Here is a 24,606-nt window from a genome sequence, read left to right on the forward strand (position 1 = left end):
TTAACATACAATGATTATTTACAAGTAAACTGTTTCTGTAACTTGTAAACAACAATTCAAAATAGAACAAGAATGCTGAATTATTATGTAACAGGTCACTTTATATACATGAAGCAGGCGAGTATGTACAGTGTTTTTACTGAAGTAAAAGTAGTAACAACAGATTGCAGAAATTAGTACAAAAAAGTCACAAATTCTAAATTGTACCTAAGAAAAGATGCAACAGTATTAGGATCAAAACATACTTAGAGTCCCAAAAGTTAAAGTACTTGTTATGCTGAATAGGCCGTTTCACAGTGATGTAAATTATGTTTGATGTCAAAATGTATTTGTTGATTTTTTTGTATTATCTATCAATAATCCACAGGGTAACTAAAGCTGTCTCATAGGTTTAGTGAGTAAAAAGTTCAAGCATTCAAAATGTTACTTAACTAGGAGTACAAATATATGAAACTGTACGTAAAGTAAAAATACTACATATTATGCAGAATGGCATTTCAGAAAAATATATAATAGGCTGTATTATTGGGTTAGAAACAGTGAGTGAGCATCACTTTAATGTTGCAGCTGGTAGAAGTGAAGCTGATTTCAGATGATTACTGGGTATCTTAAAGTAATCTAAAATAATTATTCATTAGTTGATTATATTGTGTATTAATAATCTGAATCTGTGACAGGTAGCTGAAGTTCTAAATAAGTGTAGAGAAGTTAAAAGTCAGTGGAATAAAATAATAAATTAGCATAAATGCTACTGCTTACTCAAGTAGTAGTACTCAAGTAAAGTACCTCAACACTGCTCACAGCACAGTACTTGAGTAAATGTAGTTAGTTACTTTCCACCACTGGTATGTACACATGTCTATATAGAGTGTAAACAGCGTGCTGGATGAATATATGAGGAGGAGGATGAAGACAGAACAGTGTAGCCTGTCAGGATGACGAAATGTATGACTGGATGTTTCTTTATCCAGCGCACAGGATGTGTGTGTGTGTGTGTGTGTGTGTGTGTGTGTGTGTGTGTGTGTGTGTGTGTGTGTGACAGCAGGCTTACTCAGTGGAGGGCTGGTCTCTGTCGTCATCACTGCTCATATTTAATTAATGAGGAGGCAGCGGCCACAGAAAAACTGGCTGCTTCTGGTTTCCAGGCATAAATACAAAGCGGAGCCGGTCTGAGAGGAAAGCGGCACAAAGAGGAGCGGAGCGCAGAGACGGTTCAAAGCTGAAGACCAGGAGAGTCAGGTAACCCACGACCTGCTGGGCGCACTGCGGGCGGGTTGAAATGGTAGCGGGCTGTGTCGGTGCGTGTCGGGGGGCTCACCGTGAGAACAGCTCATTCACTGTAGTTATCAGCGCGGTGCGCGAGCGCAGATCCACGAGCCCGAATGTCAGCCAGCGGTTTGTGGTGATAAGACGAGTTAACGCGCGCGGAGACAACCTGAGCGACCGCGGCGGCTCGGTGTGCTCTCCACTGATGTGCTGTGTGTGTGTGTGTGTGTGTGTGTGTGTGCGTGCGTGCGTGTGTGCGCGCGCGCGTGTAACGGGACGAGCGGCTCCGCCTGGAACAAAGTGGATTTCTGTGTTTTCGCTCGGTTTGTCCGCTTTGAAACGCGTCCAGGTGTGGTCGTGAGTCCGCCTCGCGCTGTGTGTCACAGGTGAGTCGTCACAGTGAACTTGTTCGCTTTGTTTCGAACTGCTGCCACTTTGGCATCGCGGCTTATACGTGGCAGCTTCTCCTATACAGAGCAGCTGTGCAGCCGGCAGCATATAGAGACAGGCAGACCCTCAGCTCTCTGCCTTCTCTCCTCTGATCAGAGTTTTCATTTTCATCTCATTAGTCCTGCTTTGGCACCACTTTTTAAAAAAAGCCTCCATTTGTAAAGTTGTAACTAATGGCGATATTAGTGATTAATGAATCATTCATCAAAGCGTAATAGATCGGTTTTGATCTATTAATATGAAATCAAGAAAGGTCAGGTTGGGTCATTAACTGGTGTTAATGAGTGGTCATTACTAAATGAATTTTTAGTCATCAAGTCTGCAGGTACAGATGTTAACAAGACGTTAGACAAGAATAGATTTTGGTCCAATTAAATGTCCAACCAGATTTTATACAACCTGACTCATTAACTCCTAACAGCAGAAAGTGTCCACATTTTACATATCAAGGCTTTCAGGGATGTGTGTTTTTGTTACAGAATGTGTACTGAAAAAAGTGAACTTTATTTCTTTTATTTATCTTTTTTTGTGTAATTTCTTTGTCATCGCTCGCTGTGGTCGTTTGCCATCACCATCTCGCCTCTGATTGGCTGCACCGAGCTTGTTCTCTGCACTTCTTGGTGAATCCTCAGGCCACTCTTTAACTTCGCCGGGGGAAACATCCAGTGTGGTGTACGGTAGCACAGCGGTGTGTGTGTGTGTGTGTGTGTGTGTGTGTGTGTGTGTGTGTCTCCACTCCATCGTCTCAGCTCGGGACAGTCAGAGCGTGGAACGTCTGCCTCTCGGCACGCAGCAGATTTGTAAGGATATGGAAATGTTTGCTGCTGTGCGAATGCTCACGTGGGCCTGACGCAGGGAATGCAGATGTGAGTGTGGACACAGCTGGAAAGAGCAATGTCCACAATTAAAGGAGAGAGTAAAGCAGGAAAGAGGAGAGACGGCAGCTCAGACTCAGTAATTTAAGATATTCCTGCTCTTGAGAAGGCCACTGGCAGACACACTGTATTGTAGATTGCCATTTCTAGGTCAATGGTAGCCCCCTCCTCCCCCCCTCCCTCCCTCCCTCCTCCTCACTCCACCCCATCCTGAGCTGCCTATCTACCCAAGGCCAGCCCACACACTAATCCGCGGTGGCGGTGTAAAGCGTGGAGTGGTGGCATGTGGCGAGTGTATTAACCAGCTGTGTAATTACAATTGAACCAGGGAGGATGGAGAAGCAGAGAGAGGCCATCAGAGAGGCCAGCGGGTCACATGACCAATCACTGTCTGTCAATCAGATCTGTCATTCTGCTCAAATCTTCTGCTTTTACACAATCAGGTGAATTTTGCACCGACGTGGGCTTTGTTTTATAGGTCAAGCCCAACTTTAACAGATTAATTCTGAAAAGATGTAACAGGAAGTTGTTCCATTAAAAGGACGCAGAACGTCACAGTTTAAATGTTTCCTCCATTTCCTGCTCTGACCATATTTGGCTTTTTATAACGAACAGTGGAAGCTGAAATCTGTTCCGTCGTCCTGTTTCTGGAAGCAGAGACAACCTCCCCTACGTCCAGCGCAGGTCGAGACGGGGTGTGCTGTGGTCTCCAGCTGCACATTACAAACACACTGCAGCGGCTTTTATGCTCTGACCCTTTGTGATCGTCCTGTTTCTGACAGATTTCTCCTCTGTGAATGTTTTCTCACATTATATAGAAATGTAAAAATGTGTCTGTGACTGTTACGATGTCTGAGTTTTCATGATCAGACGTTTACATGAGTGCAGCTTGAGGAGCCAGAAACAGCTGAAACGCTGTCACACATACTCACATCATGTACTTTATAGTAATTATAGAACTTCACATAAAGTACATTGCCTCTTATCAGAGGTGATTTGATTGGCTGCAGGATATAAAACCATTACTCTTCATGTGCTAATAGATGTACAATCTCCTGCCAGTGTAATTATGTTAGTCTTATATGTATTTTAGGATATTCACACATATGTACGCTATCAAACATACGTGGTAAACTAAAAACCAACTAAATACAACAAATCCAATATTTCACAGAGAACAGAGCATCACGTCGACCGCTGCTGCCTCCATCTGTCAGACATGTCTGCGTCTGTGGTTGACCGCAACGCAGCGTCCTCCTCTCTAACTGCTGCACGGTCTGAAACAGCAGCAGAACTGAAAACGCCCACTGAAATAACTATAATCCATCCCATCTCTTCTTTAACTAACGTCAGCTAACACGTAGCATTAACGTGATTCAAGACCACCTATTCAGTTAGCCACCGCCCGACAGTATCTGTCACTTCAGGTGTTTCCTCTGTCGGACCAGCATCGCTCAGCGTCGCTCTTTATTTTTCTTTGGAGCTCATAAATGAGTTCATGTTCATGTCGATGCTGCTTCGACTTTTCAGGTTTGACGTGAGGTTTAATGCAGAGCCCTCACGAGCAGAGTTTCAGTGAAGGAGACAGAAGTGAAACTGAAACTTGGCTTTATTTAGTCCACACAGAGACGTAATTCTGTGGTTTGGCAACGAGGTGTTGGGAAGTCTCCTAGAACTCTACAGACCCAAACCGCTGGAAGATTAAGACACAGAATAACTAAACCTCAGCAGACAGATTTACATTGTTCCCTGATGTATATTCTCACATTGCCTCTTGTGATTCAGAGCAGATCTTTGCCACGTCCGACCCACATTCAGGCCGGGGGTCGTCAGATCAGATGTCGTGTGTTGACCCGTTCAGATTAGCACGCTTAATCCACATCTGTGCTGGAGGTCAGCATTAAGCCGGGACTCTGAAACAGGATCTTATAGTGATTTACTGTATGTGTCCTCTTTAGTTTGACACCACACACACGCACACACACACACACACACACACACACACACTGCTGCTTCCTCTCCGACTCTCTTCGTCAGCTCTTGTTGATCATGTCACTCCTCCAGCAACACAGTCTCTCAAAATCTGAATCAAACTTCAGAACAAGCGAAGACGACCCCTCTCCTCCAATCAGAGGATCTCGTGTGATTCGGATATCAACAGGTGTCACACAGGTGTGAGTTTGATTTCCAGATCCATTGAAATTCTTTCTGCGAGGGAAACTCAGTGTGTGTTTTCAGCACCGTATGTCCGACCCTGTGTTCAGTGTTGCCGTGGTAACAAAGCAGGGAGTGTGCATGTATGTATGTATGTAACACCTCAGAGAGCTTGATATTGCTTCTAACGCATGTCAGCCGTGGAAAAAACAGACCCCCTCTCAGATGACAGTTAAAACACATCCTCCATGAGAAACTTATCTGTTATCAGAGACGTCTCCTGAATACACTCCCTCTGTGTTATTCTCACACACAGCTGTCCATACATTCACAGCAAGCAGCATAACAGGGTCGCTTGTGTTTTGTGTCGTTCTTCCCTCTGAATGTTAGCGTCCCTGAGCAATTTCAGCATAATTAAAGAAATGTAATTTTTGTTTGTGTATAGTCTGTTCCCTGACAGCAATAACAGGGTTGTGTCGGGCCCTCTAATTTGGTTTTGTGCTCAATAAACAGTGTCGTACAGCAGGAAGTACACAGAACAATGTGCTCACGGCATGAAAAAAGACTTCAAATTAAGATAATCTGTCACAAATACAGATATATTAAGGGAGTGCTGATAACTTATCAGCTGTAAAAGAGATCTGTGGAGTCAGCACTTAATTAGAAACAAGACAACCAAGCTCCAGAGAGGTCGAATTATCTGTGCATTGATCATTTTTTAAAGTGTGTGTTCACTGAAGTGTTTTTTCACTTGTCTCCAGTCATGACAAGTTCTGAGACTGTTTGTGAGATTTCCACCCCAGTATAATGGAGGTAAAGGGGTTAAAGTTCATGGGCCCGCAGCACTGAAATACTCCACGTAAACATTTGGCAGTACTGCGTCTCCTCAGTGTGTCTGCGTTATCTCTGGACTGTCCACAGATGTCACTGCGACAGCTTTCATAGTCTCAATGAAAACATATTTTCTTTATCTTGTCCGCACATGTTAAAAGCTTGTTTGCACAACAGATTATCTGGAAGTTATTATCACATAAATTATACATACACATGCAGGCATGCTAGGTGGTACACTGGGTTCCCAATGGCGAGATAGTACCCGAACATTATGTACATCCTGTGAGTAGATGAGTACAAGATCTTTCAGGACTTCACAGGGAGCCCATTGAATCTTTTTTTCAGTGCTGTTAAAAAAAAAACCTTTATATTGAGTTTGTCAATCAATAAAATCTGGACAACATATGCCAACCAAAGCTGAACAGTCTGTGATCAGCAGGAGCGATCAGGCGCTGAAAATACCCAGCCGGGATATGATACAGCAGCCCATAGGACGTAACACAGCACTGACCCCATATGACCCAACCAGCAGTGATTGCTCTCAGGAGTTACAACATACATTATGTTACTACATCAAGGTATATTCGTGTATATATAGAGAGAGAGATTTCTGTCAAGGTATGTTATATGTCTATTGAACAGAAAACTCTTCTGTGTGAGCGTCTGTCGCCTGCTGACTCTGTGTTATAATGATGCTGTTTTTAACTCGGGTCCTTTTCTTTCCTTTGTCCTCAGACTCAATCGAAGAGGAGCTTGGACGGCATGCAAAGTTGTGAAATTTCCTCAGACAGCACTGATGATCCTCTTAGTAGCGGCCTACGCACTCATCGGCAGCCTCGAATAGTAGTGATTGGTGCTGGCTTGGCCGGCCTCGCTGCGACTAAGATCCTACTGAAAAACGGCTTCACGGATGTCACTGTCCTAGAGGCGTCAGACCACATCGGCGGCAGAGTTCAAAGTGTCAAACACGGTGAGAGGACGCGCTTCTGTTTACCTGTTGCTGCTCATTGTCAGGTCCATGCTTTTAATTCAGGCGTCTGCTCAAGTATGTTTACATGGTTACATGTTCAAAAAACACATTATTTTTCTTGTGGCTCGGACGTTTTAGCTCCCGCCCTGAAAAGCACGGTCTGCTCTGATTGGTCAGCTCACACAGGTGTGTGTCTGGTCAGATCTGCAGGTGTTTTTAGCTTCTATCCAGCTGCACTTCTACAGTGAACATCCCCACAATAACTGCTCCTAAAATAAAAACTTCACCCCCGTCGGCCTCGCTGCTCAGCGGGCTGCTAACAGTGAACCTTTGTCACGGTCTGTGTATGGTCTGAGGAAGCTAGCCGCTGGATGCTAATCAAAGTTACGCAGTTACACTGAGAAGATCGATACCTCTGTGAACGCTAAATATGACGCTGTGGCTAGCCTAGCTTAGCATAATGACTGGAAGCAGGGGGAAACAGCTAGCCTCCAGGAAGTCACTGTTAGCTAATGAATGACTGTCGAACTGCATGTCATGTAGACTTTTTGTGCAGATTAAACAAACGAGATATAACGTGTTAATCAGGTTGTCTTTGAGGTGCAGAGGTGTCATCTACCTGTAACAGGAATCTTTGATATCACACTACAGCTTAGAAAGTGGTCCAATCAACTAGCCATATAATCACATAATCATCTTTGTTTCCGTAAATGACCTAAACTAAAACGCTCATCGGCTGCGTGTCGAGTTTCAGGAGGAATAATGGTGCTTTTCACTCGACCTGCTTCTGCAGACTTGAGCGCTGAACTGCAGGTCTCACGCCCCTGATTCCCGCCATGCCAATTCTTTCAACTGGCAAGAACAAACCAGCAGAGCGTCTGCTCATGGCTCTGACACCGTATGCACATCACAGAGCTCGCATGTAAAAGCACACTCATGCTACACTGTTGGATATGAACCCATATGTCAGGAACACGGATGACTGCATCTGTTACGTAAATGCATGTTTTTGTACTTAGACGTTGCTTTTACCGTAGCTGTTACATAATCGCAGAAGCGTTTTGCCAGTTCTGTCTTTGTGTTGGCCCATTTTTATTATATAAATGAATGTAAAAAATATGCAGAGCATGAGGCGTCATCCTCAGGAAAAATCTTAGATTAATGGGACCCAGTGGGCTTCAGCCGCTGCACTATGTTAATTGAGTTGACCTCCTTCTTGAAGGGTCCAGTTATCTAACACTCATGTGTGATTGTGCCTTAACAAAGCAGACTTAAACACAGTTTCATTCAAAGCCACGCGGGAGATGCTGAGTTCAAAGAGAGACGCTTTGTGTCAAACTCATGCTGATCCGTGTTGTGTTTTTTTATTTCATTTTGCAGGAAAAGCAACTTTGGAGCTTGGAGCCACCTGGATCCATGGTGCCAATGGGAACCCAGTGTACCACCTGGCAGAGGACAACGGGCTGCTGGAGCACACCACCGACGGGGAGAGGAGCGTGGGACGCATCAGCCTGTACGCCAAGAATGGGGTGGCTCACTACCAGACCAACGCCGGGAAGAGGATCCCCAAGGACCTGGTGGAGGAGTTCAGCGACCTGTACAACGAGGTGAGAGATACTGCCTGCTCAGCCTCACCACACATCAACAGTGTGCATAAGAAAGCTGTACCGCTGTAGCCTCAGATAGTTAGTGGTCGATATTCCATCTGATTGCATTTTTTAAATGTCTCAAAGATTAGGCACGTTTCCATCAACTGATGTGGAGCAAATAAACTAGGCTACGTCAGGTGTGGCTGCAATTAACAGAGTAGAAGAAGAAGAGCTTGGGAATGGTGAAAACAAAAAAACAGTTGTTTGCCAACTGACAATAAATCTCAAGCAAGAAGAAGAAGAAGAAACAGAAACAGCTGTAAGTTTTTCGACAGTGGAAACAGCTGATCAGTCATGTCAGTGTTTCCATCTCCCATCAAGCACATTAACTCTTTTTGGTAAAAAGGCAAAAAACACCTGGAGCGAGCCTGAAAACTGAACATCAAATTTTTAAAATTCTAATTTTGCCATTTCCTTAAACCTTTTCTAATGCAATGTTTAAAAATGTACATAAAAACGCACGTGTGGAAGCACGATTACTGCTAACCGCCCAACAAACTGATGCTCTCCAGCTAAATATTGTTAAAATCTGCCAAACATTATTTTGACTTCTAGTGGAGATCCCACAGTTGGGTTGTCTTCAGGGACATGAATACGAATACATCTTGAATGTTTCCATTTAATCAAATGGTGCGGCAGTAAAGAACTGGAACATGCTGACACAGATATATCATCTATTATATATATTATATTATATCCAGTATATAAGACGGTGTCAGGCAGTGTAGAAGATGATTTTAACATCTGTAAAGCTGCTTAAAGAGAAATAAAAGCAGAAACCTTGATGTTAAGAGGTGCAGAACATCCACAACACCATTATATATATAAATACATCTTCAGCCATCGATATGTGTGTTACAACATGCTGAATTGAACAAAGCGCAGTCCTCTGCTCTTTGTTCTGCCGTTAGAGCGAGATTATTAAAGCATAAGTAGGTCACGACTGGAAACGCGGAGACAGAGCGAAGGTATCGAACATGTTTTGCTTTCGTTCGCCCTCGTACATCTGATCTGTGTTTGCCGTGTAACCTCCGGGGCCCTCGCCGCCTGCCTGTGATAAATATCCTGTGATAATATTTCACACCTTCGGAGAGACGGTGTCAGTTTCAGCGTCCTGAAGACTGGAGATATTCTGGCTTTTGCCACATTCAGCAGCCACGGCGTCTCCTTCCTCCCGCTTCCTGACGGTGCTCGTCTTCACTCTGCTTTCTTTGTATGACGTCTAGATGGTGAAGCTCTCTGAGACGGACTTGCTGCTCTGTGTTGTCTGATTAAAATGCACCGGACGAGTCATGTAAAGACTCCAAGCCGCCATCTCTGGGATGCGTTTTTCAAAAGCTTATGTAACCGGGAGAGAAAATAAAACGAGGCCACGCTTCCGGGTCAGCTCACCTTGATCCTCATTCAGCAGTGACATCGTCTCGCTTCCACGCTGATGATCTTCATGGCCTGCATCATTAAAAGATGAGCCTGACTGTTAGCTTCATTATATGTGCACGTATTTTCCTTTTCTATCAATCTGCTTTATTGAAATATCTTCAGGATGAATTATTTGATGCATGCATACATTTTCTGACAACCGTCTTTTGTCACATGACACCAAGGTTATGTTGCATTATCAACGGATAAGATGCCAAAATAAGCAGAAACAGAGCTCGTCTTCAACTGATGCTCCACCTATTCTGCGTGTTAGGAGTCAGAAGCAAAGTGCATTAAGACACGGCGCTCAGACACACTGAGGCCGGACTCAAATGCAAGACTCAAGACACACTTGGAAACCAAAAAGGCTCGAAGCCGGTTTAATAACAAAAAGGCTCTCTGACAAAAATACAACAAATGGTGAAAGGTGAAAACAGTAACTAAAGGCGCTAAGGTTTCTCAAACAACGAATGATGAACAAAAGACTCTTGATTAACTCGGCAACGAAATAATGCAAGGTAGCGAGGACAGGACTGAAGTGGACCAACGACTGTACAAGACAATCTGGCACAGGACAGGGGAAGACGAAGACTATATATACAAGAGGTAACGAGCAACAGGTGGAGACAATCAGGGCGGGGCAGACAATCAGACAGGAAACACACCAGGAAGTCAAGGGCCTGAAACCAGAGGAAAGTCAGTGTTAGAGCCATTTTTTGGGTTTTGTGTATTTGTGTTTATTTTTTGTTTATTGTCTGGAAGCCACATTAGGGGGCGCTCTGCACTGTGGGGGCCAGAAATTATTAAATAGAGTAAGAGGTAATTACTCAGCAGGTGTGCTGCTGAATGAGAGAGAGCAAACAGTTTTTTTACTTAAATATAGTGACTTGTTCTTAACAAAATAACAAAAATGAACCTAAGCCACTGAGGGGCTGCTGCTACATGCTGGAACTAGTAGTTGACGCGTCCGTCGTCTTCCGGGTCCAATGAATCCAACACTCGTTTGCAATCATCAACATTTATTTATAGATTTACATTCTTGACACTATGCGCCGATACTGAACTGTGCATACAAACAAAAAGGCTCACATAATTTGTCACAACGCATAAACAAAGGCGACAAACACAATCCGACGTGGCGTGGCGTGACATGACGGTCAAAAAACTGTTTGCTCTCTCTCATTCAGCAGCACACCTGCTGAGTAATTACCTCTTACTCTATTTAATAATTTCTGGCCCCCACAGTGCAGAGCGCCCCCTAATGTGGCTTCCAGACAATAAACAAAAAATAAACACAAATACACAAAACCCAAAAAATGGCTCTAACAGTCAGGTTTCACAATAAAACAGGAAGTGCAAGACACAACATGACACCAGTGAACAAAACCTCAAACACAACGAGACGTGACGCATTAACTTAACGTCCAGATTCATACTGCTCATGTCTGACCTGATTAATGTTATTACATCTCTGGTGCTGTTTCGTTTGTTCGGTGCTATTAATGAATTATCAGCTCTGATGTGTTTACGTCAACACAACACAGCGTTCGTTCGTCTCGTCAGTGCAGCAGCGTTTCTTCTTCATCTGTTTTCTGTCGTCTTTCTGTTGTCGTCTCCGTAACGAGGAGGTTTTTTCTTTTTAACGTGCTGTGGTTTGTGCTGTCTGTGGTGTTTCTCCATCATGCTGAAACAGTCCAACACTGACCTGAACTGGACTGAACTGCTTTCTTTTTCTTCCCTCTTTCACCCTCCTTCTTCCTCATTCCTCTTCCTCCTGATCGTCCCGCATCTCTGACCTTTCGCCCTCCGTCAGGTGTACGAGCTGACTCAGGAGTTCTTCCAGAACGGGAAGCCAGTTTGCGCCGAGAGCCAGAACAGCGTTGGTGTCTTCACGCGGGACGTGGTGCGCAAGAAGATCATGTTGGATCCTGATGATCCTGAGAGCACCAAGAAGCTCAAACTGTCCATGCTGCAACAGTACCTCAAGGTGTGTGTGTGTGTGTGTGTGTGATTCACTGCTGGTTAACCTTCATGAGTGCTGGCACTAATAACTTCAATTAATTAGACAATAATCAGTTCTTAATTACAAAAATGTTGTTTTGCTAATTACATCAACATCGTTTCTTTTTTAACAGCAGGATGTTCACTCTGAGAGCCTGAATACAATCTCAAAAACATCCTGTTTATAATCTGAGTGATGAGTGATTCAGGTCTAGAAAGGAAACGTCATGATAAGTAGTGAATGGATGATGGTAGAGATGCAGCTAACGGTTATCATCAATTCATCTGCTGGCTATTTTCTTTATTCCTTGTTTATTAGTTTATAAAATGTCTCTTTCTGGTGGAGATGATGAGAAGATTGATATCAATCTCATGTCTGCACAATAAATAGGAAGCTATAGCCAGTAGCCTATTAGCTTAGCTTAGCACAAAGACTGGAAACAAGGGGAAACTGCTAGCCTGGTTTGGCTACAAAATCTGGCCACCAGCACCTGATTAACACGTTTTATCTAGTTTATTTAATCTGTTATTTACTGGTTACCTGGCAACTGCTCAAAGCCAGAAAGCACATTTTTCCAAAATGTCCCAAAAAGTACTTTAATCTATGATGAAGATTATTTTTCTGTTGATTGGTGGATGAATTATTTTGACACTCAGTGATAGAAATCATTCCACACACACAATAGAGAAGGATTCAGCGTACAGAGTCAGACCTTCACACGGAGGGGATGTTTCGTGTTTCTCTCCGTGTCTTTTTGTCTATTTGTCTGCAGGATGTCACAAAAACTTCACTCTTCATAATTATTGTAGGCTTGAAAACAAACAGGAACAATTCATGGCCGTTGAGTACGTTCATGCGAGTGCTCTATTAGTGCTGGAGCGCTCTGCCATACGCTGCCTCCCACACACAAACCAAATGCAGCACGATCACGGCAGCACATCAGACACCAGGTAACCACGCTGGCTCGCTCTTTAATGAGGAAGAAACATGTTAGCCAGTCGGTGTTGTCCACATAAAGCACGTGTGTGCACATGTGCCAGCGTCTTCAAACCAGTTTGATCACGCTGATGTGTTCAGAGCTGAAGCTGTGACATTCCCACAGTATGAATTCAAAGGGTGCAGCGAGATGATTGAGGTTCAGGTTTGGAGCGAATGAGGCGGTGGTTGTCAGGTGGGAACGCAGCTGACTCTCTGCTGATGTGTTCTCCTGTTTCAGGTGGAGAGCTGTGAGAGCAGCTCTCCCAGTATGGACGAGGTGTCTCTGAGTGAGTTTGGCGAGTGGACGGAGATCCCCGGTGCACATTATGTCATTCCTGAAGGTTTCATGAAGGTAGTGCAGCTCCTGGCCCAGGACATCCCCTCCCGCACCATCTGCCTTAGCAAACCGGTCCGCAGCATCCACTGGAACTACTCAGCCCAGCATCAGGAGGTGGTCGCCAAGAGCAGCGACCTCAACCACAACGACAACGACGACGGCTGCCGGCCTCACGGGGACCCTCTGATCCTGGGTCACCCCGTTTACGTGGAGTGCGAGGACGAGGAGTGGATCCCGGCCGACCACGTGATCGTGACGGCTTCTCTGGGCGTCCTGAAGGAGTACCACGAGGCCATGTTCTCCCCGTCTCTGCCCGAGGACAAAGTGTTCGCCATCGAGAAGCTGGGCATCAGCACCACCGATAAGATATTCTTAGAGTTCGAGGAGCCCTTCTGGAGCCCGGAGTGCAACAGCATCCAGTTCGTGTGGGAGGACGAGGCTCAGCTGGAACAGCTGGTCTACCCCGAGGAGATGTGGTACAAGAAGATCTGCAGCTTCGACGTCCTGTACCCGCCCGAGCGCTACGGCTACATGCTGAGCGGCTGGATCTGCGGGCAGGAGGCGCTGTACATGGAGCGCTGCGATGACGAGACGGTGGCTGAGACCTGCACGGAGCTGCTGAGGCGTTTCACAGGTCAGGACGCGCTCGCACAAGCAGACAGAGCCGTGCATCGTGGGCAGAGGTTACCCATCATGCAGCCTGTTCGCACCGCAGAAGCTTTTGAGGGTTTTGATATCTGCACACTTCCACTTTAGATGCTGCTAGTTTCATTTAATCATTACCGAACAACAGAAGATCTCTTAAGGTCGAGATGTTCTTCAGAAAAGCTACGACTGCTTTTATGATTCTGATTTCTGTGGAATTTTACGACAGACCGTCGTCCAACCCTCTCCTAGTTCAGCTTTCACAAAGAATCATTAATCTAAAACCAACACAGGAATGCTGAGAGGGTGACTCATACGAACCGTGAGTCGGGCTGGGTCGCTCGTTCAGCTTCAGCTCTTACGTAAGCGGCTTTTTTCATAAGAAAAATGTTGACAGATAATATAGCTGAATGACTCAGGTTTCGGTTTGTGTGTCCAGCGAGCAGCAGCTAACTGGTTTGTGAGCAGAAGAGTCAGTATCAGGACATTTGACCAATTCTCGCTGTTTCCACCAACACAAATGCACAGAAACGGCTCAGGTGCTGTGTTTTCTCTGAGGCTCGTTCAGTGGTGCTGCTTCTAGTTGTGCAACGGCGAAGCTTCCTGGAAACAAAGACGGCGCAGCTGCCTGGAGGTGTGAAAGGGTTCCTGACTGTAGGCTGACTCAGATTAGAGATGTACAGTGGAAACGGCTCGTTGAAGTGATTTCCTCAGAAATAGGTCACAGAGCAGAAACAGTGAGTGTCACTTCATGATGAGGTCAGTGGACTTCCTATAGACACACACACACACACACACACACACACACACACACACACACACACACACTGTGCTCATTCAGGTCAGTGTGGTATAATCCCCTCAGCTGTTGCTTAATTACATATAGACTCGTTGGTGCCCCCCTGTCACAAAAGGTCAGGAGTTGATGAGTGTTGGCAGATTGGACGTCCCAGTGAAAGGCCTCCACTCACAGCCGCCACACCCCCAGTTTGAACTGGTTTCATTCTGTACTGTGCCGGGTTGTCATGACGTTTGTCCCTCTTCTATCTGTCCACAGGGAACCCTGACATTCCAAAGCCCTGGCGTGTCCTGCGCTCCTCGTGGGGCAGCAACCCCTTCATCCGAGGGTCGTACTCCTTCACCAGGGTGGGATCCAGCGGCGAGGACTGCGAGAGGCTGGCCATGCCGCTGCCTTATGCCAACAGCACCAAGGCTTCGGTAAGACAACCACAGCCAAGGCAGCGGGTGGACACGATAATAAAACGTCTGCCATATAATCAAATTTAAAGCCCTAAAAATAATTAGTTTATGATGTTAAACTGTGTCATAAACGTGTTTGTAGAGCAACCCTGATTCCAACAAGTCTGGACGCTGTGTAGAAAGGAAATACAAACAGAATCAATCATTAACAAACATTTACCAAAGTGTTCCTGAGTCCAGGTGTTAATCTGCTTTATCCCATCACGTGTTCACAAAGCGGAGGTCCTCGCTCCATCCTCGCTGTGAACGCACCTTTCATAACCATCATGATGCTGTCACCTGTGCTGCAGCATCACATTCAGAATAAGCTGATGTTTACTGTTAGACCCAACCCGTCACTGTACGTGGAGAACAACACGCCCCCGCTGACCCGACTCAACCACAACAGCAAAAAAACACTTTTAAAACTACCAGATTCATGGGATTTATTAACAGAAAGACACACAAACAGCAAAGGCAGCAAATAAATAAAAGACATGAAGTGAAAACACAGACTCTCAGACTGAGAGGCAGACAGACCAGCAGCAGCACAGGAGCAGCTCAGCGCTGCAGTCCCAGATCAGGTGCTCCTCATTCAGCAATCAGATGTGGCACACCTGGGCAGAGCAGGAGGGGGGACACATTTACCACCGTCAATTTAAAAAATATTGTCCACGTTTTTAATTGAGTGTATGTAAAAAAGGACTTTTTGGGGGGGTTGTGTTTAGGCCACGGTTGGTACTGCGTTATTTTGTAGCATGTTTCTATTATTTTGTCCACCACACTGTGTCAGAATCGGGCTTATTGCCAAGAAGGTTTTCACATGCAGGGGATTTGCCTTCGTGTCTGCTGCAGAACAACAAACACTGCAAGAGAGCAGAAAGGAAAGATGAAATCGTGCCAAAGTCAAGAATCATGAATAGACAACAGAAAAATGTAGAATTAAAGATGAAAAGATTAAAATATGTGAAGCAGAGTTCACATTTGAGACGCTGTCAGTGAAATATTTCAAGTTAAGATGAAAAGACAAACAGCAAATAGAGACAATTTGGAAAACTGAGAGTCAGTCACTAAAATATTATGTAATTTTATATGTCTGCGATTTCCTGGTAACGTCCAAGGATGTTTACTGGAAAGAGGAATTTAGAGCTAACTTCACTCTGAGACGGCCGAGTTCAGCTCGCTGTGGTTGAACTTCAGCTCCATTCAGACCGGTGTTGAATCTTCTGCTCGCCTCTAGACAAAATCTGATTTCCTGTAATTAGCATCAAATGACAAAGTTCCCTCTCGAAATATTTCTGATCCGCTTCCGTCACACATCGGTTCCAGGTTCCAGTTTCAGGAAAGGACTGGACCTGTGAAGAATTCCCTCCCTGCAGCCTGAACGTTTTCACCGGCTGCACGTTCGCTTGTTTACGACCGCGGCACGCACTCACAGAGCATCTGTGTCATCAGGACCGTGTCACGTCGCAGCACATGCAGAGAAAATACAGCTGGGGTCCGGGGGGGCTGTGAAGGCCTGAAGTCTAGACCGTGAAACCTGATGCGTTCTGGGTGAAGGGGGTAAGGGGGCGGGGGCTCGGTTTGTGTACTCACTCGACTCTGCTGAGGGAACGGCATGACCCCTCTTCACTGTCGCACTGCAGGCCCCCCCAAGTGACCGCAGCCTCCCTGCGTGCAGAGCGCCAACAGGGGGGGGTCACCGTGGAAACAGAAAGCAGCTCCAAAAATACGCCGACCGGTCATGTTTTCAATCTTTCTTCTCTAAAACCCTTCTCTCCTTTCCTCCCCTCCTCTCCTCCCTCCTCAGCCTCTGCAGGTCCTGTTTGCTGGAGAGGCCACCCACAGAAAATACTATTCCACTACCCATGGTGCTTTGCTGTCGGGACAGAGGGAGGCCGCTCGCCTAATAGAGATGTACCAGGACTTGCACAGAGCCGAAACCACAAAGCCTAACATGTAAAATAAAACAAACCTCTGACTAGTGAAAAGAGAAAACTGTTGTTTTAAGATTTTTATCTTGATGATTAAGTTATACTTCGAAGCATAGCTCGGGCATTATTATTGATCACAAATGGAGTATTGTTCCTCTCGTACTGTAGATTCAAATCATGCTAAATTTTATTTGAGATGTACTGTTCAAAAGTTGCCAATGGTGCCAATGGTCATTTCATGTCTCTATCATTCTGTCATGATGTTTTTTTTTTTATTTTTAAATCAGTAATTTAATGTTTATAATAACAGCATCTGTAATTTAACTTGTTTTTGTAAGTGCCTTCTGTACGTAACGTTATGTTATTTCAAAAATAATGGAAACACTAAATAAAAAAATGAGAAAATTTTAACAAAATAAAAGTTATTTCATCATCTAACAAGCCACGTTTAGTCTTCTTCATTCGTTAGAATATTAGACACACTGGTAGCAGCCCGCAGATATCTCCTCTTCATCCGCTTCTGCCCCCATGAATATTTTCCAGGAAAGCACGACCACAGGCCAGAGCTGTTTCCATACATCACTGTTCTGGTATCCTTTAAAATCTATGAGAGCAGAGCAGAGAGTCGGTGCACATGGAAAGAAAGGAAAAGGCTCCAAAGCCACAACGCCGTGCCAAAGTGACAGATGGTGCTAGAACAGGCCTCAACCCGGTCCTCGCTGCTGTTGGACAACAGTGTTAATCCTCTTCTTCACCGAGGAACGCGCTCAGAGGCTGAAAAGAACGAGGAAAGTTTTTGTTTGCAGCAGAAAACAGGAGATTTAGCTTGAAAATCCTGTTACTTCCTGTCCTCCTGCCGGCAGTTACATGGTTAGAAGAAACAGCCGTATTTCTAGTGACTGTGTTTATAATGCTTCTGTGCTCCATCATCAGGTCGTTTCCTCCTCACCTGACAAGCGACTCAATGAGTTGAGGACACCTCGGCGCCGCAGCGCTTTTACTGAATGAGTCTGTAATGAGACAACATGTGACCGTTCACACCTTCTGCTCAGACTGCTGCCTCCTCAGCCCCAAAAACACACACAGCAGTCACACGGTGCAGACAAATCATCGTATCATGCTTATTTCCTCACACCTGTAGTGTTAGGGTTCTCAAAGTGTGGCCCGTGGGCCAGTGGCAGCCCTCATAAACATTAACAATAGTCCACTTCAGCACTTTCTACACGTTTCTGCTACAGCGTCAAACTGCAGTTTAGTGTAGAAGTGAGATGGAAAGACCACGGAGGAAAAAACGAGTAGAAATGGAGATTTCAGAACAAATGGAGCAAATCTCACCTCGCGGGACCTTGTAGGACCAAGCGGCGACGTCCTGGGAGGGAAAATCAAGCCAAAAACTGCAGTTCCTCCAATGGCCTCTTGAGTTTCAGCGTCAAGTTTCCGAGTCGAAACAACCTTCGATGATATCATCAGGGTGATTTTAAGACCTTACAAGCTCCTCTAAAGCCACAGAAGACAACATAGAACTGATTTAGCAGACTGAGCCGTGACATCACAGGTAAACTGATCTTAATTAGGACAAATGGGTGGAGCGAGTCAGAGATCTTAACTATTTTATATGAGGATTCCTAAAATAAGTGGAAAACAATCTGCCAGTCTGGTTCGATGTTTTCAGCCTGATTCAGACAGAAATCAGCTCGTTTCAAGAGCCTGAATGTGAGAATCCCGAAAACAGACTTTCATCACGACAGACTGATTTTACTGCTTTGACAAAATAAGACGTTTTGGATGCCGTAATAGACACAGCTTACCTGTTGTGTTGCACTTTATGTTAATCTGTTCAGGAAACTCAAGCAGTCAGATACATGGAGTGGAGTAAAAAGTACAATATTTCTCTCTTAATGGGTTCAAGCCACATCAGTGGTTTTGTTTCATGAGAGTCACAGAACTATTTTTCACATTTCAGGCCAATATTTTTACTTTTTCACTATAACCAGGAGAACATAAGATCATTAAAGTAACAACACCTCATCTGATGTTCGTGTCCTTACAGAAACAGCTGAAGAGCATTTTAATGACCAAACGATTCAAAGCCGAACACGAGCCAAAGAGACAGAACTGAGAGTTTTTCTGGATCTCAGCTTGTTGCCAGCTATAAATATCACAGAGCATCAGATACTTGGTGGATGAGAAGGAACAGAAAGGCCAAAGTTCCAGTGTGAGAATGACGGGCATCCAAACACTGAATGCCAATATGTAGAGACAGCGCCAAGAGTTTATTTTTCTTTTTCTAAAGATCTTCCGATAAAGAGACGACCAGTGCTGTCTCTCTGATTTTGTGTTTAGAATATTTGGGAAATAAAGGTCCCGCACACTTAATGTGGATTTGACCTTGTCTCAGGACAGTGGTCATTTTCAGCTCATTTTCTGACAGCAGACGCATGAAGTGATGGAACAAGAAGGAGCAGATGAAGAGCTGCAGGCTGCACACCTCCAACTTCTCAGCCAGGTAACAAACTCCTTTCACTGTCCTGCTGTCTGCAGGCTCACGCTGTCTGCAGGCTCAGGTTGTCTGCAGACTCAAGCTGTCTGCAGGCTCACGCTGTCTGCAGGCTCACGCTGTCTGCAGACTCACTCTGTCTGCAGGCTCACGCTGTCTGCAGGCTCAAGCTGTCTGCAGGCTCAGGTTGTCTGCAGACTCAAGCTGTCTGCAGGCTCACGCTGTCTGCAGACTCACGCTGTCTGCAGACTCACGCTGTCTGCAGACTCACTCTGTCTGCAGGCTCACGCTGTCTGCAGACTCACGCTGTCTGCAGACTCACTCTGTCTGCAGGCTCACGCTGTCTGCAGGCTCAGGTTGTCTGCAGACTCACGCTGTCTGCAGGCAGCATAAACTGGCTGAAAATTGTGTCCACACCCTGTCCACTCCCTGTCCACCCTGCAGCACTGAGGATCTCCATCAGGTGTTGGAACACACCATACCTGACTATGATGTCGGGTGTGTTCCGAGGTGCAACAGTCTTGAAACTTAAAAGGCCAGTGCATCATGCATTGTGAGGAGTTGGTGTAAAGGGAATTAGCAGCGTAAAGGTTAAAGGATCTTTTCAACCACCAGTGTCTTATTTTGGCAGTGTGACATTTAGCAGATTTACACATTATGTAACATGTTCACAGTAGAAAGTAAGAAATGAAGTGTCCTCTAACGACACAGTGTGCACACTGAATACAGCCTTTTCTCACACTGATAAAACAGCTGCAGAAATATGTTTTTTAAAAAACCAAATCTGAAATCATACGAAAAACATTCATTCATTCATCTGAAACAGTTAATCAATTACTGTGCATCCAACTGGACAATAAAACAAGTGAACATGTTGTTTTAAAGTATCTGTATTTAGACCCAAATATAGCGAAGGATCTAAATACACCAGTTCAGCACAGACAACAGAGATGAATGCAAACAGCAAAGCTTTGCAGGAAAAGGACGACTGCTCTCTGTTTAGGTGGACCACTATCAGGCCCAGTCCACACATATTCCTCAAAACTGTTTTTTCCTCCTTCCCTCTCGACAAAAATTCTGTCCACACAAGCATTTTTGTGTCAAGAGCATGCCAAACCAACAGGTGGATATTACCCTAAACCTAGAGCCGTGCTGGCCAATCAGAAGCCTGAATATAAGCTGTTAGGCTACCTGCAGCTAGAGGTGTGATCCTACTGTGAAGGCATGATTGCAACCAGGTCCAAAACCAGCAACACTGGTGGCAGTCTGTGTTGTGGGAGAGTTACTGCACATTTATGTGTAAGCAAGATAAAAAGTCCGTGAGCTACGTTAGCATCAGCACTGTTTTGGCCACGTCCTCCATTGCTCAGAATCACCTGATGTAAACAAAGGCGGTAACAGCGCATACTCACATCACTCTGCTTTCCCTGACTACACGTGACCTGAAACTGCGTTTGTGAGTGGACGAAAGGCCACAACGAATAGAGAAAGCTACGTTTTGTACTTGTGGACTCACTGTCATGGCTTCCGGCTTCACTACAAATGATGCTGTGTGTGCTACCATGACAGCTGTACGTACCTGAATACAGTCTACGGTTCCACCTGCAGGATGCAGGATTAATGAAAGAGTCACTTTCCCTCCTACCTCTGCTTCTATCTATCATACAGACAGTTTAGGTCTCCTTTGCTCAGCTGTTGAGCTTTCCTGCTGCCTCCCAGATACAGTGGAGGCAAATTAAATTTGATTTGTGGCCCTGACAGACTTCACAGCTGCACTGCCTTCAGCTGCAGCGTGCAGGCTTTCTTTCTCCACACGTGATGCTTTTGGCCTCCTTGAACCTGAGCATTAGCACTGTGTCGTGAGTGCAGAGGCTTTCTCACAAGGTGCTGCGCTGACAAAAAATCAATTCAGCGGCAACATTTCTTTGAAGACACAATGTCAGAGCAGGCGGATCTCAGTGTGAACTGGTGCTGCTGGAGAAAAAACAGCCCAAGAACTGAATTTGACGCTTTAAGCACGATCAACAATACTTTTTCAAAAGCAGCCGAAAGTACGAGCGAATACAATTTAAAGCAACTTTATTGATGACAACAAATGAGTGAAAATGAGTAGCAAAACATCTCCATCTATTGCAGTCATTGTACAAGGCTGATCATCTTCTGGGAAGGTTTTTTTCAGCAACAGAACCCATTTTGTCGTAGCGACATGGATGAAGTTCATGGACCAACTGACAGACCGGTCGAAGGCAGTCAAAGATGAAAAAGTACAAAGACAAACTGCACACTTAATTGCCCAGATAAGTGTTGAGGTAATGTGTAAAATACTATTCAGATGAACGGGCAGAGTACAATCATTCATACATAAAATATGTACAGAGAGGTACATGAACACTCAGACACCGTTTTTCAATTGCACAATATGGTCCATGGGTGTAACTGCAACAGAGGAGGATTTAAAAGGAAATGAAGTAATAAAATAAACACGTGAATGAAGAAGCAGCTCGTTTCAGCTTCTGAATCAAAGTAAATAAATTATAAGAAATTATTCTGCTTTATATTTGGAGAGGCAGGGAATGGAGATGTAAGCCAAGAATCACCCTCCGGCTTACTCGACACCTCTAATCTGCATATTCTGAGCTCACGAGCTCTGTAACGTCTTCAGCAGGTCCATTTTCACAATAAAGCAAGTGTGCTGTTGGTATGAGGGTGAAGTCCACAGTAATAATGCAAATAAAACAAAGAGAGCTACAGATACTGAGACGAGCGTAAGGTCATACTGGCAATGAACCTAAAAAGCACTTCAATGTCGTTGAATCAGTTTCAATCTTTAACTTCCCGACCAATGAGACACGAGAGATGGCGTAAGAGGAAAGAGGCTAACTGCACGTCTGTTCAGTCACGGAAGTTCATGCGTTCCAGAATCTTCTTTCCACGAAACCGGACATGTCAGCGAACAGTCGGCTTCACGCCGCGACAGAAACCAGCGTCGGCTCTGACGTGACTGACGACCAGCGGGCCGAAAAGTGTTGAGGAAAAAAAGTGCATCATATTTTGTCAAATACTGAGAGATAGCTGAACATTAAAAACAACACTCTTATAATAAACATCTGAAATATCTTTTTTTTCTCACTAGTGCAACAACAGACTGGATCAAATAAAGAGAAACGTTATTAACCTGCAGGCAATCAAAGCTCTTTAAACATCTAGAAGTTTCTTGTCACAGTAGCAGAACAGTTAAGAAGGCAACTTAATGATTGATGCTCGAACACAAACATGCCAACAATATACACATCGCTCTTTTTTAAAGAAATAAATAGCTGAATTATCATCTTTATCCTCTTCTTAAATAATTTCCATCTCTATATGACTCTGATGCACATTTAATATAAAGTATCTAATACACAACTGCAATTTCAACACTACTGTTATACATAATATAATTCTCTATATTTATCTTTCATTCAGCTTTGGAGAGAAAATGCTTACAGAATGATGACCTGTAAACTTCAACCTTTTCCACTCGTAAGTATAACCTTAATATTATATAACATCAAATGTTGGCGTTTTTTTCTTGTTTTGGATTTTTTATAAACAGTATGTACAGAGTTTAGCTGATAGCGAAGGCAGGATTGTCTAAAACTCAAAAATCCACAAGTGCTTTGTGTTTTCTCTATTGTGTCAGCAAAGTTTTCCACCTTGTTTCCCCCGGTGAGGCCGAGCGGACGAGCGCCGCCACCAGTGGAGGATAAGAATAAGAATCAGGACTGGAAGAACATGAAGGAATGGACGCCCACAACTGTTCTCACACATGACCTGGAACATCATCACGGCAACACGCAGCTACACAAATCCAGAACCAGCAGCTCTCCTCCTCACTCACTTTCAAAGAGCCCACGTGGCGAACGACTGCCCGCCGTTCCTGGAAACGCTCGCACGCCCCGCCCACGAATGCTAAGATGTGTTGAAGAGCAGAGCGAGGCGCTTTGTGACAAATGAGGCGTGCCAGGTACAACCGTGCCAGGCGACCAACCTGCAGACGTGATGTTCTGCCTGATGTGTGAATCATTTTTCAACCTGTTTCAAAACGGTGTGCTCGATTCCTTTGAATCAATAAAACGGTGTGAGCAGAGTTACTGTTTAAAGGGGCGCTCCGCTGATTTAATACATGCATTTTCATGGTTTTAAAAGATTGACTGACTTTTGGTCCCTCGTACAGGTCAAGCTCCAAACATTCTGGGTGCGACCCCTCTTCTGTTCTATAGCCTCTGTGCAGCTTTGTCGATGCACCTTTCAACATGTTTCACACCCCCAGCTTATAATGCAGGTTTCTGTGTCACAAATGTGTAGTTTATCAGCTGAGATAAGCCTGATAACATTAAGAAGGTTGAGTAGAATTCCTTATGAACGATGTGGTTTAAACTTACTGGAACTACCCTTTAAGACCTCTGCAGCTCAGAGGCGTGTGCAGCACCTTCCACCACAGTTAAGTATTGCTACTTATACTTCTTGAGAATTTCTGCAGCATATCCGAAACTAAACTGGAGCCGCGAGCCGCACCAAATCAAAGTCCTACTGCGAAGGTGATGCTGAAGAACCGGTCCCTTGGCTCTGACTGACTGAAAGGTGACGCGTGCTCCATGCTGCAAAGAGCACGACGTGTCCAATCACTGCAGCTGGCTGTCGGCTGTGCAAGTGCGTGGACAAACCAGCAGAGGGAGCCAGAGGACGTCAGCTGAAAAACAGAGCTAAGCATTGTTCAGGGCCTCGGCCACGACAAACACTGCTAACAGGAATGGCACTGTTTAGTGTGGAGCTCGCATGATACATGAACACTGTAACACCTGTACACACCTGGAGACCGTTCTCCATACGAAACCCTTCTGCTTCCACTCAAATCAAATTCCACTAATTTAAGTTGCTTTTGATTTGAGGAGATTAAACATCCGCCTCACACGGTCCCTCTTCCCTCATTAATGGCACATTGGAGAAAACGCTCACTGGAATGAGGACAGACTGTAACGAACGGCACCAGTTTTTTTTTTTGTTTGTTTGTTTGTTTTTTAGATAAATGCATTACGGATCATCGTCCGCCCGGAGACACCACAACCATCGAAAACACAGAGTCCAGGATCGTGACACGTTGCTGTTTGGCACGAGGAAGCGGAGGATGGAGAAGAGGCTAAATGCATCGCTGCCATGCAGTGGCGAGAAGACTGTCAAGGTCTGCGTGTTACAGGAAGTGCTGTCCTTGCTCTCTCCGCTGCGCCTGGAGCTGCTGCAGCATGTTTCTGTTCTGGGTGGAAGTGGTAAGTGTTCAGAGTTGTGCAGGACAGGCAGGTAGAAGAGCGTGTATTCAA

At 44.9% G+C, this 24,606-nt stretch overlaps 1 protein-coding gene across 1 annotated transcript; it reads left to right on the forward strand.

Annotated features, from left to right (window-relative positions):
• The first annotated feature begins 1,158 nt into the window (after positions 1-1,158).
• On the forward strand, positions 1,159-17,024 carry smox (spermine oxidase). Its single transcript, XM_041933658.1, has 7 exons — positions 1,159-1,239; positions 6,315-6,549; positions 7,930-8,156; positions 11,431-11,604; positions 12,836-13,568; positions 14,637-14,797; positions 16,629-17,024. The coding sequence occupies exons 2-7, from the start codon at positions 6,342-6,344 to the stop codon at positions 16,779-16,781; spliced, it is 1,656 nt and encodes a 551-aa protein (XP_041789592.1). The 5' UTR covers positions 1,159-1,239; positions 6,315-6,341; the 3' UTR covers positions 16,782-17,024.
• Positions 17,025-24,606: the final 7,582 nt, after the last annotated feature.

The sequence above is a fragment of the Chelmon rostratus genome, chromosome 3 (assembly GCF_017976325.1).
Source record: "Chelmon rostratus isolate fCheRos1 chromosome 3, fCheRos1.pri, whole genome shotgun sequence".
Lineage (NCBI taxonomy): Eukaryota > Metazoa > Chordata > Actinopteri > Chaetodontiformes > Chaetodontidae > Chelmon > Chelmon rostratus.

Coding starts and splice junctions, on each gene's coding strand:
- smox (XM_041933658.1), top strand. CDS start 6,342: ATGCAAAGTTGTGAAATTTCCTCAGACAGCACTGATGATCCTCTTAGT. Junction 8,157..11,430: donor TCAGCGACCTGTACAACGAG/GTGAGAGATACT, acceptor GCCCTCCGTCAG/GTGTACGAGCTGACTCAGGA. Junction 13,569..14,636: donor GCTGCTGAGGCGTTTCACAG/GTCAGGACGCGC, acceptor ATCTGTCCACAG/GGAACCCTGACATTCCAAAG.